The sequence below is a fragment of the Cebidichthys violaceus genome, unplaced genomic scaffold (genome assembly GCF_023349555.1).
Source record: "Cebidichthys violaceus isolate CVI_PGR_0920_01 unplaced genomic scaffold, fCebVio1.0.p SCAF_62, whole genome shotgun sequence".
NCBI lineage: Eukaryota > Metazoa > Chordata > Actinopteri > Perciformes > Stichaeidae > Cebidichthys > Cebidichthys violaceus.
In genome coordinates this window covers 1,146,713-1,165,642 of record NW_027176839.1, presented here as the reverse complement: position 1 = coordinate 1,165,642, position 18,930 = coordinate 1,146,713, and the positions used below count along the sequence as shown (strand labels likewise).

Below are 18,930 nucleotides of genomic sequence, written 5' to 3'. Positions count from 1 at the left end.
TTTAAATTATTAACTAAGCAACCAATCTACTTCCTGTTTACACCGGCACCCACCCGCATGCCCAGTGTACGTGAATAGTCACATGATATTCGTTTTCAGGCATGGTAGTCTGGACGGAGATCATTTTGAAAACGATGCGGAAACGCCGTGTGGACGGAGATCGTTTTAAAACGTATTAGTGTGGATGTAGCCTGTCAGAGAGCCCTCTTTAAAAGTGGTCTGTTCCCTGAGACAAAGGCAGGCGAAGGTGTACTGAAATTAGCCCTCATTCTTCAAGTCACATTAAAGTGACGTGGACAAGTGTCTCTGGTGATACACAATCATACAGGAGGTGTAATGTGCTACGAAATAGCGCTTATGTGAACCTGATCCCCTCAACCACTGAGCTAAGTTTCACTTTCAGTTTCCAGCAAAGATATTGAATCTGCACCACTGAAGAGAAGGGAAAAAAGCATACAGAGTCGGCTCATTAAGCTAATGCGATATTAAATGATGATGTTCCTCGTAATGTTTTATGCTGCACGATAGATACATACATTTATACACATTTATACACAGAGTTTGGTTCGGTCTCACTAATATGAGATATCGTAGAGCTCTGGGTGAACACAGATCAACATTCATGAGGCGCTTTGCATTGACCATTCATGGTTGACTGTGGGCGTGCAGAGGGCAGGATGTGATGCTGAACCAGCTTAACACATTTACAGGTTGATTTGGGATTTATAAAATTGCGCAATTTTTTGTTGCCATTTTCAGCATTTGTGCGCATGCACACTTTTAGTAAGGACCCTACGCACTGTTTTATAAACAAGACCACAGTTCTTTATATCTAAGATCAATTTTATGAAATCTTGTTTGAAAGCAGTTTCCACAAGTTTGATTAAAATGCTTATTCTTGGTATTGACTAAAACTAGACTGAAATATTCAGAATATTTTTGCCGACTAATCTTTTGATGTCTAGAATGTCTTGTGTTTTTATCTACTAAAACTCAACTAGATATATAGGAAGAGGTTGAATGAAGGACTAAATCTGACATGGACTTTTGATCAGAAGGTTAAATCTAAAGATAGCTGACAAAATGAACACCGCCCATGAGCCATTACCCTTTCACACTTTACTTCAGTCGTCACAACAACCTGATGATCCAAGTTGTATTAAAGTTTAAACCCCAACTGAAAGCCTTTCACTTCTCCCCCTGCTCTCCCCTTGGTGGGAGGAATCAGTCCTTCCTTCTAAATGGATGCATCATCTCCATTCTGGCTGCCACACACTGCAGCCTCCCCTCTGATCACACTTCAGTCTATTAAAGGGGCATTTTGCCCAAAACAACAGGGCTGATTCCTCGTGACTCCCCAAATTATAACCACCACTGCACAATTTCATTTGGCTTAAGGGCTTAAAGCGGATGAGTATGAAGGTGTCCTCCAGTAATGGAACTGAAGGACACCAGTCTGTTGGATGGATTAACAGGAGTCCAATAAAACTATGTAAAAATGTTGTTGTTGCTTTGTTGTTCTTTTTTCACATTGTATTTACGTTAAGTCACGATGATTATATTACATTTCTACAAGGCTTAAAGTTACAAGTTATAACATTCTACTGTGTTTTTTTTTCTCACAAATCAATAGCTATACAAAGATATGTTGTTCATATCAACTCATCTCATTTCCTCATAACAACTAGGTCTGGATTCCATGAAAGAGCAGTTTATGTGTTGACTGTATCTAGTGCTGTGTTGGTCATAATAAAGAATAAATGAGGTTCCTAGAGTCTCAAAAACTAGGATGGGCGCCAGAGACTTCAGTTATCAAGCTCCTCTTCTGTGGAACCAGCTTCCAGTTTCAGTCCGGGGGGCAGACGCTTATAGTTAGGGCTGGCTGAGGTTTATAGTTAGGGCTGGTTGAGGTTTATAGTTAGGGCTGGCTCAGGTTTATATTTAGGAATGGCTGAGGTTTATAGTTAGGGCCGGCTCACGTTTATAGTTAGGGCTGGCTGAGGTTTATAGTTAGGGCCGGCTCAGGTTTATAGATAGGGCCGGCTCAGGTTTATAGATAGGGCCGGCTCAGGTTTATAGTTACAGCCGGCTCAGGTTTATAGCTAGGGCCGGCTCAGGTTTATAGTTAGGGCCGGCTCAGGTTTATAGTTAGGGCAGGCTCAGGTTTATAGTTAGGGCAGGCTCAGGTTTATAGTTACAGCCGGCTCAGGTTTATAGCTAGGGCCGGCTCAGGTTTATAGTTGGGCAGGCTCAGCTTTATAGTTGGGCAGGCTCAGGTTTATAGTTAGGGCAGGCTCAGGTTTATAGTTAGGGCCGGCTCAGGTTTATAGTTAGGGCCGGCTCAGGTTTATAGTTAGGGCTGCTTCAGGTTTATAGTTAGGGACCTTGGACCAGCCCTAGATAAAATGCTATAGGCCTAGACTGTCAGGGGACTTCCTAGGATACACTGAGGTCCTCTCTCCTCTTCTCTCTCTCCTTCTGTATGAATTAATGTCCCATTAATGCTCATAACTTTGCTTCTTCCCCGGAGTCTTTGTGCTTTCTCTCCTCACAGGTTTCATGGATCGTCGTTATATCTGGACCATGGTCTTGCCTCCTGCCGTGGTCCTGCCCAACACCCACTGCTAGTATCTTTATTATTAGTAGTCGCATTGCTATTACTATCACCGATACCATTTCTGCTATTGTTATCATTGTTATTCTGTTATATCCACTTCTGCTGTTATTATTAGTAGTGTTTCCATCATTATTATACTTACTACTCTCATCTATCACATCTATCACAGTTCTGTCCATCCTGATAGAGGGATCCCTCCTCTGTTGCTCTCCCTAAGGTTTCTTTTTTTCTCCCCGTTAAAGGGTTTTTGGAGGGAAGTTTTAATGTACCAGGACAGAGGATGTCGTATGTGCGTATGTGTACAGATTGTCAAGCCCTCTGAGGCAAATTTGTGTTTTGTGATTTTGGGCTATACAAAATTAATTGAATTGAGTTAAATTGAATGAGGATTTAATGCTAAATGGACTTGCATTTATACGAAGTGTCTTTCTAGTGCAAAATTCACCCACTGCACTACATACACTGATGGCAGAGGCTGCCATGCAAGGTGGCACCTCCTCATCAGGATCTAGACTAATGCTGATTTACAGACTCTCACACATCGATGGCACAGCTTTCTAAGGCAGTTTGGACTTCAGCATCTCGCCCAAGGACACTGGCGGACAAATTCTGATTATTGTTTTTCTTCCAGGGTCCGGTTCCTGGTCCACGAGCCCAATTTACTGAAGATGATCCATCTTAACAGAAGTTGAAGTCTGTCTAAGAACATCAGCCAGGTGCTCATATGAAGACTGAAACATGTTTTGCTTGCTTTAATCGTTCCTTCTAATCAAATAGTTTATGAGCACTCTGCTTCACACCTAACCTGTTTGGTGCAGTTCAAACTAACTCTGTTGCATTTGCTCGTTTAGTTTGGTATATTTGGACTGGTGTGAAAGATGTCAATCAATCTCTAGTGCGGACTAAACTGGACCGGTCCAGTCTATGTTAAAAGACCATACAACCCAGCCACAGCCTGTTCAGTATCAGCTGTAGTACCACCGAACTTCAGAGCAGCTACTTTGCTCAGACTGTGAGACTTGTTAATTCATCCTCCATCGTCCACCATATAATATAGTTTTCTTTTGTTTTGTGTTTTTCATTTGTAGGAAAATGGGACTCCAAACTGCATTTCTAAGCACACCCTTGTAACCTTTGTTTGTGATGTGAAAGCAAAGCAGACTAACCACTCAACTGAGTCTGATGTGTGATTTTAGCATGAATTCAAAAGCTAAACTATTAAATTCATCTGCTTACTGTGAGCTATTAAGAAAGCAATCTCACAGTTGGTGTAAGTGATGGATAGCCTTTATTCATACAGGATTACATGGCAGCTCTGGTAACCTGTATGCGCTTCAGCACATGGCTACAGGGATTTTCTTTGAACAGCTCGAGATGTGTTGAGCTTGTGTCCCACTGCATGCATTTTAGCAGTTATCCAATAGAAGCCAAACTAAACTCATAAAACATAGCGCTCACATTAAATAACCCAGGGACATTTCCTCGTCTACCAATACATAAAGGCCAGTGGCAGTCTCAACTATTACTGATCATAATCACATCTATATTTTTAGTCCAGTTATAAGCTCTTTGTGACACCAGAGAAGATAAATAAACACATCGGGTTCAGTATGCTAACTGACCGGCTCTCTGTCGGCAGAAATTATATCCCCTTATGGTCGTCTAGGTCAGCAATTCAGGTGAATTCTCTCTAGGTCCATCCAAAGCAATGACCCATTTCACATTGTCATATTGTCTTAACATTGTCATTTGATACATTGTTATTAGAAAAATAGCGATTATAGATGCTTTAATATAAAGTTCTTATGGCAATAATCATGATAGTCATAGTCACTTATCATGACCAGATAAATCCACAACCTGCAAAACCAGCTCAGTATCAAAGTGTGTGACGTATGTGAATGAGCCAGTGGTTGGTGTGTTCTGTTCACAGAGCATCTCCTCTGTGTGTCGGATTCTCAGTCCACCCTCCTGCTCCTCCTCTCGCTTTCAGGGTTACACTCACACTCCTCAGCAAACACAGAGAGAAATGAACAAACAAGACCACAACACTGTCCGTCCTGTTACTAACTTATCCATCGCTCTAAACACATGTTTAGCAGCAGCACAGGAACATCACGCTCTCTTTCCTGTTACAATCAAAGAGGTCCAAGGCTGTTCACTAGCAGCTCTGCATTTAAGACCTCAACTGCCGATCAATCCCTCAAGTCAATGATGTTAAAACCTTGACATTTAAACAAACGGGGCACTCTTAGGGTTGGCGAATCTATAACAATCATGAAAATCATCAAGCTGTCTGTATGTAGTCAAACTATTAAGCTTAGTTTGCCACATATCTTTAAAAATATTGTTAACTTCTCTGCTGGCTGACAAAGCAGCTCGTCCCTCTACCAGCAGTAGAATCACATCAGAGGGAGGACAGAGGACAGAGGACAGAGGACAAAGGACAGAGGACAAAGGACGAATGAGTGATACTGACTGATGTTTGAATTCTTTATTATAAACTTCACTTGGGATAATATTTATGACATTTTAGATTTGTTTCCAGTGAGATATGAATGACTTCATATAGTGACTTCGCTGTTGTAAAGTTGACTGTTGCTGCTCTAGAAACAATAACGAGATATTTTCCATATGTGTGATAAACTTAAATCAGCTAATGATCGATGTATATCTTGTCATTTGAGATGTATTTTTCTAATCAAGGTACTTGAAGTTCTCTTGACACTGTATGTCTCATTTAGAGGAGACATCCATACTTCCTCTTCATCTCCCTCCAGGCTTCTCTAAGTGTCTGAATAAATGCCATATCTACTTCACCCAACACAAGCTGTTGCTGAGTGAGGCCCTGCCCTCTCCACTGATTTATTTTTCTCTATCTCATCTGCAGATTAATCTAAGACTCTCTTTCCGTGGTGCATTTCCCAGGAGGAAGGAAGGAACTCTCAATAATTCATAGGCTGTCTGAGTCTCTTTTTCCAGCACCAGCCACTGCTGCTGCCTGTCTGCCATAGCTGGAGCTTACTGCCACAAACTGGCAGCCAAGGGTACAGAAGACCTTTCTGCCCGCAGTGCTCTACCACAATGGGCTCTAATCAATAGCGCTTGTTGCTGTGTGGACAGCCTACATGATGGTTTAGAGCAGAGGTTTTACACATGATTTGATGGAGAAAAAAAACTTCTGCTTTAAATCAAGATCAAATCTAATCCAGTTATTTGAAGTCCAATCAAATTCCTCATAAGTCTTCTTAGGATTCTTATTGAGAGACATTTGGGTTTCTGTTGACGGTAATCTTTTATTACGACCCTTATTAATCTTTTCCTCTTTTCCTTTAATCTTTTTGTGATCAACTTTTGTATTCATATTTAAACACACAAGACAAAGGTGACACAGGCAGTAAAGAACAAAAAGACGATTCCCACAATATGTGAGACACCGTGAATCTCGCATCCAAACAGTACACATATACACAACTGTTCTGTTAATTTTCTTTTCTGCTAACAGTTTACCTTTTTAGTTTTATTACTACATACAAAAACTGCTTCAAAAACCATCAAAATTAATTAAAAACAGCCAAGTGTCTTCTAGCCAGAGATGTCCTGAAGTGTGTGGATCAGTGTGTTTTATTGTACCTCAAGTATTCTGATTATAGCGATTTCAAGGTACAAATACTTTGGAATATCTTTAGGAGTTTTTCCCCCATCAACCTAAAAATCTAAGAATAAAGACATTTTAGTGGTATTTTCTTTTAAATGTATAAGGGACAACACTTTATTTTGAAAAACGGACGTAGTCACGTGTATCCTTCTATTAACTCCTATCTCGAGCTCTAACCAGCTCTGTTCTCTTCATACATCCTTGGTCTGCTCCAGCTGGGCTGTGAGCATGCATTTAACATAAATGACTGGCTTGATCAATCGTTACTGCACTCTGTCCATGACAGAGTTTGCCTGCCTAGCTCTGCTTTTCCTGTCAAATGTTTCCTTATGTTACTGTGTGTGTAGTGTTCATCATATTTTGGATTCAAAATGTGGGGGTGCAGGTCATATCCTCGCAGATCTCAGAGAGTACTCTTGCTTCAGTTTTGTATTTCTTGATACAAATATAGCTCAACACTTTCAGCTTATTGGTTTGATTTTACAGCCCACACACTCTCCACAATGTTCCAGCAGTAGCGGGCAGCTGTTTGCAGAGAAAACGCTATGATGAACACAATGAGAGCTGCTCAGCACCAAACAGCAGACCGACACAGTTACAGACTAGCTAGTGAACACGGTGGAGCATTTAGCAGCTAAAGTGACAGATATATTGATACATATGAGATACAGTATGTTTCTCATGAAATGGTGGAGACCAGACCAGCACTGAAAGGAGAGTGAACTCTCATTACTCCAACTGTTGCTCTGTGCCTGCTGGATGTGTAAATATCACAAAACGCTTGTCATAATTGAAGTTTTCTGCTAGTTCCGTTCCCCTCAAGAGGCTCCAAAAAAATCAATAATTGCAGCTTGTATCATCTCCTTGTTGCTGCTGCTACCCTGTTGTTTAGTTCTTTGCTCAGAAAGAGGTGAATCACTAAACCACAGTGTCTGAATACTATTTCCAGTTAAGGTCCACATATCTTCATAAGGTGATATAATGTCAATGTTGTGTTTACACGTATTGCACTGCATCCAAGTGGCCAAAATATTAAATAATACAGCTTTCATTACTTTTTTCATTTTCATTTTCAACTTATATGCATACATTTTTGGCATGTATGCATATATTTATTGGTATTTCACATTATATTATGTGATATTAGGAGTCGACAGATTATCGGCCATGCCTATTACCAGATGCTATATTGAGCATTTTACAATTATCATAATGTTATCTGATTGCCAATAAAACCAATAAATTAGAAAATGCTACATTGGCACTGATGCAGCCACCTCTCTGTCTGTTGTCCCTCATGACTCTGCTGTGTTGTGTACTGCTTGGTACTGGGTAATTAGTACCGATACCCAGTCCTAGTGAGATTACAGACATTTCATACGTATATGACACAAACCTAACGATGCACATTAAACCTGCGCTGGCTTCTGTTTGCCTCTGTTATTAGAGAATCCAGTCTGCAGTGTAGTTCAGAAACGTACAACATTGGGCTTCATGATCAAAGGAATCCATTTTTTCTAGATGTACTTTTCAGAGAAAAGAAAAAGCATGATGAATAAAAGGTCAAACAGTGTTTCTAAGGGCCCTCCAGAGGAAGAGCTGCAGCACAGTTACCTCACAGGATTTATAGATAACCTCTCCTGTCTCAGTGAACCAGCTGTTAGTCTACTCTCTTTACAGATAGTATTTATAATTCATTTAACTGTCAGTTAACCTTCTGCTACAGATTTGCACTCTCTCTTATCCGTCAGCAGCTTCATCCTTTATCCCCTCCATCTCTAAACGCTTTCTCTCTCTCTCTCTATTTCATCCCCTCCCTTTCTCTCTTCTCCTTTGCAAATTATTTCTCACTTTCCTGTTGTGCATCTTTCCTTTCTTTCCTCCTTTTAAATCTCTGTCTCTGAGTGCCTGACTCTCTGCAGTCTCCATCACCTTAGGGCTGGACGAGAAAATCGAGAAAATCAAATATCACAATATGATGAGAAATCTCAGCATCGATATTGCACTGATTTTGTAGGGTTGACTATTGTTGCTTTTACAAAATTTTACACAATGAGATTTTTGATAAATTATTGTAGCTAGTCTCATACCACACTACTGAAATATATATTAGCCAGCCCTAATACCCAGCCCACTGTAAGACTATCATTCAAAGACTGGATAGATCTGGGCCAAACACACTGCTAGCTGCTGCTACCGGACACTACCTGATCTGTACAGCTGAACAGTGTGTTTGGTTACTCTCTACTGTATGCCATATTTGTTTTGCGTTCTGATTCATTTTCTATATTTTGCATCCAATCAAGAGAAATGTGTCACTATATTCATGCATGACGCTGTGTTTGGATCACCTGGACAAAGAAACGCTCCATTGTTGCCTTTTAGCTCTGGTCTGGTTCATGTTCACGCTGTAAACATATATAATACAATATCATATTAACAAGTCAATGGAAGGTATCTCATTCATTGGACAGTTCTGATAATGTCAACCTGCATCATCAGTGCTACATGTACCCATGGAGGAAATTACAGTATGTCTCTGACAGAAAGTCATGCTCCACTTTACTGAGCATTCTGTGTTTATTTGTCACAAAGACTACATGAAGTAAAAAAAAAGCCCAAACAAACTTTGCTTACGTTTAACGGTGCTATTGGCAAGTACATGGTTGCACGTTCATTGTACAGCCTGCGTATTTTATGGTGGAGAGGAGTAAGACTCTGAGAGACAGTCATATTCAGGGATAAATCATTCATGGTAGCGTCATGAAGTCCCTAAAGAGCATTTATGTTTTTGTTCGTTTACAGTTTCTTTTCTGTCCATCGCGCTCCTCAAAGTCGCAAACCGTGACTTCAAACGTCCGCTCCATAGGGCTGAAAACACTGCTGGACATGCTGCTCATCAATCGCTCCAATACTACCTTACTTCGTCCTCACGTAGGCAGTAGTAGCATTATAAAATGCAGAATTTGACTGCACAACAGCTGCTAGTATAGACAACACCTGTAATCCATATCCAAATTGAATTAACCTGGTAGTCGATCGATAATCAAGGCTGTTGATGTTTGTTTTCTTCCAGCAGCGTGACAAATCAGGGAACTGTTAAGACCCAATCAAACACGGGTGTCTGCATCGTCGTTTCCAAAGGTCCCCGGTTTCCCAGTCCACACTATGACTCAACCCCAGAGTTTTCAAACTAACACGGCATCTGTAGCATTTTCAAACGCCTCCATTTTTGGGAGAATAAAACTCAGAGGAGGTAATATTACTGTTGTTATTCTATTGGATCACAAGCCTTGTTAGAAAAGGATGAATATGTACATTGCTTATTGTGATTTATTGACAATTACCACAATCAGCAGATGGATAAACACAGTTACATAGACTACAAAGACCAGTCAGTGAACATAGTGGAGCATTTAGCAGCTAAAGAGAGTTGGTGGAGACCAAATTAGAGCTATAAGAGAGTGAATGTTGGCCTTACATTTATTAAGTGGCCACAAACAGAACTCAAAATGAATGTTTATGTTCCAAATACATCCCTTGCCCTTGCTTATCTTGAGATCAATTTCTATTTGCTCCCCTACCAGCTTGCTCTTTTCCACAGATGTATCTTTGTGTGTTGCAGGTTTTCTAGTGCCAAGAGCCAGGCCTCCACAACTGTAATGGTCCTGTAGTTGCCCCACACTATCCTCACCCAACCGAAGACTGCATTCCTGATAAATGTTTTTTATTGTTATGATATTCAAAAATGGATGAGAAATATTCAATGTTGTAAAAGACACAGTGGGAATGGAATATGCTTTATTATGCAACCAAACTGTCTTCTACTTATCTTTCTTTTTTTATGTTGTACCTATCTATGCATCGGGTTTTAGGCATGTTTTTTCACACAAACTGAGCTTGACTTCAAGCTGTGCAAACAACCAGCATTGAGGACAGTATGTGAACTATAAGTACCAGGAAAAACGATGACAGATACCAGCCACCCCAGAATGATTTGACTAACAAAATAAAGGCTGTGCTGACAGGCAAGCCATGTTGGAGTGTAAAATGCTCCACAAGAGAGTCATGGTGAACTTATTGACTAATTATGTAAAAAACTCCTGTCTGTCAAGGTATGCTCGGTTGTAGTTCACTAACCAGTTCTGTAAGCAATAAATGACATTTACTTTTTCAACAAAAGAGCACCAGAGTTTTGTCTCTTTGCTTCGATACTCTTTAAGCGTCAAAGGGTTTGAGAGGTGATGTTGATTTGTGAACAGTACAGAAAATACAAAAAGAATCAATAAAATAAAATATTACTGTGGGTTAGGGTTAGTATCATTGTACCGCAGCATAGGTAAAAAACAAAACAAGGTTGCATCTAGCCTAAATATTTACTGATTTAATACAAAACCAAAACACACTAAAAATCAGTTTCATAATGGGTTAGGGATGGGCAATGTGACCAAAATCTTCTATCCCGATGTAGGTTATTTCATATCTTGATAATATATATTATCTCGATTAAGCATTTTCTGGTAAATCAATAAATAAATAGTCATATGAAATAAACACATAGTCATCTTTCAATCAGAGGATCAGTGGTTCGATCTTCGGCTCCACTAGTCCATGTCCATGTGTCTTTGGGCAAGACACATGGACATGCTCCCGTAGCTGTGCCTGAATGTGAATGTGTGTGAATGTTAGTTAGTCCTGATGGGCAGGTGGCACCTTGCATGGTAGCTCCTGTCATCAGTGTATGAATGGGTGTGAATGGTTGAATGATGACATGTAGTGTTAAAGCGGTCAGAAGACTAGAAAAGCATTATACAAGTACAGTCCAGTTACTATTTATACATGGTAAAGCCTATGTTGTGTACACATGTTGTTGGTGTGGAAGTTCTTCAGCGTGACTGAAGAAGACATACAGCTACCAATTTGTCACAATTGCAAGTCCAAAATATGCCCTTATGTACGGTACATGTTAAACTTTTACAGGAAAATACATATATACTAACTGGGCAAGGATACTCCTCTTATTTATGCATAAATTTGCCTCTGTCAGTAGGAACCAACATATGGGATTAATGCTATCTCAGCTAAATGCTGACTAGACTTTTCTGCTCTAATCATCAATCCTATGGACAACTTTAGTGAGTGATTTCCAATCTATAGACAGAAATGATGCAGCTGTTACTATGATTATGATAGAGGCTCCCCAATGCATCTTTCTTGCCTCCTCAGAGTTTGATGTCTGAAGGTAGTTGAGCTAAAAATAGCTGCACTCCACCCCCACCCCACACCAACCCCTCTGTCAGGACACCAGCAAAGGCATTGGTTGGTGATAAAAAGCAGACTGCCTGAGGACAGATTCAGCTTCAGCTTTAAAAAACAGCACAGACATCACTAAAATAAAGCAGCTGTCAGCCACTAGGATTTCTGATTGCTAATAATCGACCCTGTAAGGATTCAAGGCATCACCATATGCATACTCAGATAGCATGGGTGTGATGTCATCACTTGGATTATACCAAACACCTGGAGAATTCCACTTGAACGTCTCTCATCTGTTTATTCCTGAATAACCAAATGACACAGTCAATTTAAAAGTGATGTTGTATGAAAGTGATGTAGCTGAAGGTTCACAGACCACGTATATGGTTTAATGATTTCTGTTCTGATTTCTATAAACTAGAGCTGTACCACCGTTGATGTACCGAATCATTTCCGTTGATGGTATCAGAGCAGCGTAATGTGTGGTCGCAGCGAGAGAAAGTGATGCACGTCGTGTTTACTGCAGTGATTTTAAACACAAGTTTAGCCAACTAAAACCACTTTGTTAAGGTTAGCTAAATATGGTCATGGTTAAAAGAAACCACCATTAACAAATTGTATGAGATGCAGTGGCGGACCGTGCATTTTATACCTAGGCCTTCTGTGCTGTCCTACTAGACTTGAGCCATGTCCTAATAAGCTCATTATGACGCCACAGCTATGGGTATTTGTTTCTAGGAGTGTAATAATACACGTATTCGTATTAAACCGTTCGGTACGAGGCTTAAGAACCAAACAATACGTTTGAATAATACTAGTGCATTTGGAAAATGCAGAAGCTTAAATTGTGGGAAATATGTTTTCGGTGGACTGCGCTCACATAACAGACAACATGCTGTGTGACCTCTGAACCCGGAACAATAACAAAAAACAGCTGCGGCTGCGGCACCTCGCGTGTCTTCAGGGGGGCTAAGCTAACTAGCTTTGCGGCAAAACAATAGCCCGAACAATTGTCCGGACAATAACCCCGCGCATGATGGGATGCTTCGTAACTAACGGACAACACATATAGTCAAAATCAATATAATTAACACAATGACAAGAAAAACTCACAAGAACCAGTCACATATTTATATGACAACAAAGCAACAAATCAATCCAGCAACACTGCGGCGCAAGAGCACGAGCCATTCATATTATTCATAAAAACGACACGATAGACAAATGAACCCTGTAGAAACGCTACTGCAGATGTAAAGACTCAAAATCATCAGTTAACTTACCACAGCTGCTCTTCACTTAAAAAGTCAACTCAGGTCTCTCCAAACGTTTTGTAAAGTACTGTCCTGTCATGTAGCTGCCTTGGTTAGCGTAGCTCCAAACACCAAGAGCTCAGTTGCAAATTAAATGCATTCTTAGCCATGAAATATGCAACGCTTCTCCACCGCTGTCAGTGAGAAATACCATTCATACAAATCCTTTTCCATGCTGGGTCAGGGCTGCTAGCTGTGGGCTTGAGCGACCCTTTGATATGATGTCCAGATTTTCTGGAAATGTCCTTCTCCAGAAATCCATTTAAAAACGCTAAAAATGTCATGTCAATGTCATAACTTCTTACATATGTTTCAACTTGAACTCTTACTAAACACTAAGATCTGCTAGCTAGCTCTCTGTTTGACAAAAGTCACGCTGGCCCACTGACCAATCATGGCGCACCTTAATGCTGACGTACTTAGCAGGCTACCTAGACAGCTCTGGCACGTCAAAGAATACCCCAACATGTCAAACTAAAGATCTGAATGGTTGAAGAAGATTACAATCAACAACATTGTAATCCATATACTTTAATCTGCAAGGTCTACCTAGAGGACCTCGGGCCTCTTTCCTTACATAGACAAATAGAGGCTGAATCTGATTGGATAAGAGCTCTACTTAAAACAAGCTGCACTGGAAGCAGTGCTGCAGGCTGGAAGCAGAGCAACTGAGGAAAACAGGAGCTGTGCAATGAGAAAATAAGATAATGGGAAAAAAATTATAATACTTGTAGTGTATTTGTGAAAAATTATTAAATTATAAAATAGCTATAACTTTGTGATTCTGTTTAGGCCAGCAGAGAAGGCTTAGCTGGCCATGACGGCCCACCACTAATGAGATGAAATATAAATGTCAGTCAGACGTTATGTACAGCCTGGTTCCTAGGGTTTGTGGAGCCTCTGACCGTCATTACTTGCCTGATCATCGTCTTTGAGGGAAACATAAACCTAGGTAGTTTTCAATATTTCAACAAATGACCAATGCTTTTCAAAGATTTTCTGATGAGAACAGTCTTAACCCTGCAGAGCATATCCTGTCAGTCCTTTTAAAAGCTGCGCTCCAAATCAGAGGCATGTTGGTCTTGAATGTTAACTCAGGGTCACTACTAATATTGCACTCCTTTTCACCATTAACCACCTGTTATTACATTTGAAAACTTCCACATTGGACCTTGAGTCTGGATATTTTAGTCAAAGTTCAAAAGTTATTGGCATATACTAAACAGGATGGAATCCACCACTTCAACTATGAGCATTTCTGTTGTATTGGAAGTGTATCTTCCAAGACCTCTAACTTTATGGAATCAGGGAAGGAGCACCCCATGAGCATTTTAAGATGCTGTCATATGAGCATTCATTCTCAAACCAATACATTGCAATGGTCACTGATAATAACCTGAATCCAACAGTCATAACTAAAGTGGCATCAACAAAAGGTTCTATGATGTTCCTATTCCCATAAATATTTGGCTACAGGATATTCAAATGCATTACATTATAGTCATTTAGCGGACACTTTTATCCAAAGCGACTTACAATTCAGTATCTATCTATATACCGTAGGCACAGATACAAGAGCAATTTTTGGGGTTAAGTGTCTTGCTCAAGGACACATTGACATGAGACTAGTGGAGCAGGAGCCAGGGATCGAACCTCTGACCCTCTGATTGAAAGACAGCCACGGTCACCCGTGCAGTCTCCAGAATATGTTTCATCAGGTGACGCTTGAAGTGGAGTTTAACAGTGATAACTTATTATTATGGGTTATTATGAATGATTTCATACATTATCCTATTTTGCAATCCTGTGATTATGACATTCGTCAACCCATGGTTTGCATCTTATGCATATGATAAACTAAAAACGTGATTACCTCATGACTCTGAGCTTATCTGTGTTTGTCTAATGAACGTAGACTGGGATTACACAACTGTAGTTTATCCACAAACAACAACCTGTTTGACATTATGGGCCTTAGAGAGAACAGGCTCCTGCTTCATAACAACAGTCTGTCAGTAAACCTGCGTGTCCATCATCGCCCTCATCATGCTCCATATCAAGCTCACTGCGAGGTTATTCTAACCCTGATGGTAACATCTGCAGATAGAGACCGCAGGCGCTGGTAGAATGAAGGTTAGCCCAAATAATGGCTGCAGGAAATGCAGCCGCGGTGCAGGCTCAAAGTCTGACGCCCATCTACTCTCCCAAAGACACGTCTGTCCTTTTAACATCTACAATTTCATGGACTGTCATGTGTCGTCTTACCGGCCCCCTCCTCTTCAGAGAGATGTTCTTCCACAGCAGGAGATGGAGCTGGTGCAGGAATCCCATTCTGCTTCACTACGTCGTTCAATTCACCAGATGAGCATAACGTTACCGGCGGTGGCCGATGACTGGATTTAAATAACCGGGGACTTCTATCCCGTTCCCGGGCATCCCGTCCGAGCCTGTTGTTATGGTGCTGAAATGTGTCGCTCTTGGCTAATAATGAATATTATTGAGCTACCGTTCGTCAGTTTGTTGAATAACGCTTATTAACGGTGGCTGGCGGTAAAAGTCGTGACGGGATTGATTATGTTCCGTCTGTCATCCTCTGTGTGTCGGTGAGCACCGGTTTAGTTGTGCAGTGATCCGGGTTGGATGAGGAAACCAGAGGAGACGTCCAGACAGCCTGCTGTTAAGCTAACCACAGTAATGGAAACGTACACTTCCGGCCTGGCCTTTCAAAACAAAAGCCCTCATCATTTCCAGGAAGCGGTTGTGTCAGAGATCAGAGTATGGATTTTGTAAAGTACAGTCAAAGTAGTTCCTGACCTAATGCATCCTTTGGCGCCGCAGAAAATTTCAACTGGACAAAAAAAAGTTGTCTTATTTTACAAATCGAATATTAGTCTTTTTCGTGAGGTGGAATCCAAAACATTTTGTAATTTTATGGGACTATGTAGTGTCTCACCATTCTCTTCCAGACACAGATTGCCAGGATGGTGTAACTTCTCCTTCCACCATACTCCATTCCTCAACCCCATAAAGGGACTATTTTCCTCATGGATGGGGAAAGTTTTTGATCAACAGATGTCCCTCTTGGGTACAATGAATGCTAGATGTCTGGACATGTCTGCAGAAGATTGCCACAGATGGATCAGACATGCAAAAAGATTCCCAGATGTCCATGTGCAGGTGTAGTATAGTGTACTGTATAGTATCAGTATAGTGCAGGTGCAAGTTTACTGACGGGGCATTGTTGGGAAGCCGGAGCCTGTTCTCTCTAGTGCCCATATTGTGTAACAGGTTGTTGTTGGTGAAGAAACTATAGTCCCAGTCTATGTTCATAGCCCCAATTCTGAAAAGGCCTACACAGATAAACTCAGCCACTCACATTTTTAGTCTATTATATCCATGAGATGCAAATAAATGCCTAATGTTGTAATCACATCACTGTAAGATAGGATAAGGTATGACATCATTCATACCAACCTGAAGACATAACAATCTATATCTGTCAAACTCCACTTTGTCCATAGAGGACAGAAGGTGTGATGTCGATGAGAACTTGTGGCCAAATGCAGAAGACAGGGTTGACTGTTGAATTTCTATATCTGTAGCTAACCCATAAAAGTATGTATAGTGACTACTTTCTTGAAATCACGTTCGTTTCATTCTGTGCACTTGGAATGACTCAATACAAAATGGCAAACAAAAAAGCCTATTGAGGCACTTCAGAATTTCTAAGCCATTTCTGTAACATAGAATACTGTGAGGTAGCACAATCCATGCGATAAAGAAGAGCCCCTCTTTTTGTTGTAATGGAGTCTTGGTTTATGCCAAATACTGTACATTGGTAATAAATAAAAGATACTTTAAAGACTATAGTGATATATATTGTAGCTACCTGTTGTTGCTACCAGAATTTATAGGTCGTTGTGTGATGAGTGACAAAGTGTTGGGAGACAGATGTTGTTAGTGATTGAGATGCATATCAAGTGTTTTGGTTGCATTAGTGCATTTTGGATGTGAGACTAACTGTTGTGCTGAGCTGTATGTCAGTAAAGAGAACAGAGAAAGTACAGAGAAGTATCTGCAAGCAATTATAAGGAAATAATGTTAAGTTATAATTTCTGTCAAATTGAATTTCAATAGATGAAGGTCTTAATGCTAGAATCTACCTATTTCTAAATTAAAATCCTCTATTTATTTATTTATTTATTTATTTAACTGAAATTAGTCAAATTTACATATTGAGCCCCAATATCCGCCAGTACTCTGTGCATGTTGTAAATTGTAACATTCAATTTGTTCACAATAATGCAGGTGCATCACAATGCGTCAAAAATATGCTGATTGCACCATAGGCCCTCTTGCCTTCAGTATTTATACCAACCTTTCGTTTTTGCCAAGAGAACACGTCCTTGCTTTTTATAGCACATATACCCTAAAGGTTATTACAGAATTGAACTGAACCATAAAACCAACCCGTATTTTTCAATTGGTTACACAAATCTAGCTATATTGGGTTAAAAACTGTCCACACAGAGGGATACAGAGAGAGACCAGAGGAGAGAGGCGGATTCTCCTGGGCCCAGTATTTCATAAACTTTGGTTTAGATCAGACTTATCTAGATTTTGTAATCCCCATTTTTTCCTATCCTATAGGTCAAAATGATTGTATAGGTTTTGTCCCAGTATTTTAAAGAATTTTTAGATTATTCTCATCAGGTTACTCAAAATCAGGAGAACAATCTGGATTTGGGTAGGCCATAGATAGACCATCAGTGCATGTATGTGAATGGGTGAATGGCACGTAGTGTAAAAGCGCTTTAAGTGGTCGTAGGACTAGAAAGGTGCTATAAAGGTACAAGTACAAGTCCATTTTCCATTTTCCATCAATCGGTTGAATAAGGCTCTATAACGTCATGATATGACACCTGGAATTTGAAACCCAATATATCTTCTTTGTGCGCAGAAAAACATTATGGATCTGAATGTGGCACAGTCTATAATTTGTTTTGTTTTGCTTTTTCACATAAATCCTCTGTTCTTGAATTGATGGTTTAGAACAGATGATACAGTTTTTGGTGTTCAGTATGTTAGACTTATCAGCTGGAGTTTCTACTGGTTTCAATGTCGTCCTAACCTGTGCTACTTACTGGTGAGACAGTGGTGCAAGAGAATCATGACATTGATGTACAACTTTGAGTCTTCAGTGGTTAAATTGTTCCTGATATGTCTGAAGTTTCTGATCACAACCTTTTAAACTTGTGTTTTAAATGTCAGTTGTGAAACTATGTATCATGTACAGCAACCCTGAGGGTCAAGCAACGTTTCACAAAACACAAAAGCATTTCACAAAACACAAAAGCATTTCACAAAACACAAAAGCATTTCACAAAACACAACAACATGTATTTGGTATTACAGGTATGTAGTTGAAATGATCATTTAATATGCCAACCTTTTTGAAGCGCATAGTGCCTTCTATTCTAGCTCTGGTTTGACATGTTGGCTGGAAATGTTGTTTTGGAACCCCATTGTTGTCCTGCCTACCTGGAGCGATTCCATGTCTTTAACATCCCATATCAGAGGTGATGAGTAGAGTCACAAAAATTGTATTATTTTGCAGAATGTTGAGCCCTGTTTTCCCTCTGTAGGTTCACCTGCTCATTGTTTTGTTTGAGTTATACCAACTGGTTTTGTCTTATTCTTTTTTTGTACTAGTTCCCTTTTCTTCCAGGGAAGAGGGCCATTGTTGGAAGGCTAGGCACCGTGGTGAGGTTCCTACACCTTATGCATGCATGTACAAGTACTGGGATACGAGTGTAGACGGCACCGCTTTTGCTGAGGATTGCTGTGTTGCACCTGAGGTGAGTGAGCACTCCTCAGTATAGTCTGCCCCCCCCCCAGTGGCCTCAGATTAGATAACCTCAGTTTTGCTTAGTTTATATTAAACCGGACATTTTAGAAGATTAAAGTTTGTGACGTTTGTTTTTAGTAAAGTCTTTTTTATAAGATTGTGATAATTACATTTATTCACATTATTGGTTTCAGGCATTTTCATTTGGCCTTTCATTTCCACCATAGCTCCAGTCCTG

General features: G+C 40.2%; 1 protein-coding gene across 2 annotated transcripts in view; it reads right to left on the bottom strand.

Annotated features, from left to right (window-relative positions):
• Nucleotides 1-15,506, bottom strand: part of abca2 (ATP-binding cassette, sub-family A (ABC1), member 2) — a 112,138-nt gene extending 96,632 nt beyond the window's left edge. For both annotated transcript variants that reach the window (XM_068734270.1, XM_068734271.1), the window contains exon 1: nt 15,110-15,506. In XM_068734270.1, the coding sequence (XP_068590371.1) occupies nt 15,110-15,175 (66 nt within the window). In that variant the 5' untranslated portion in view covers nt 15,176-15,506. The remainder of the gene's footprint in view (nt 1-15,109) is intronic.
• Nucleotides 15,507-18,930: the final 3,424 nt, after the last annotated feature.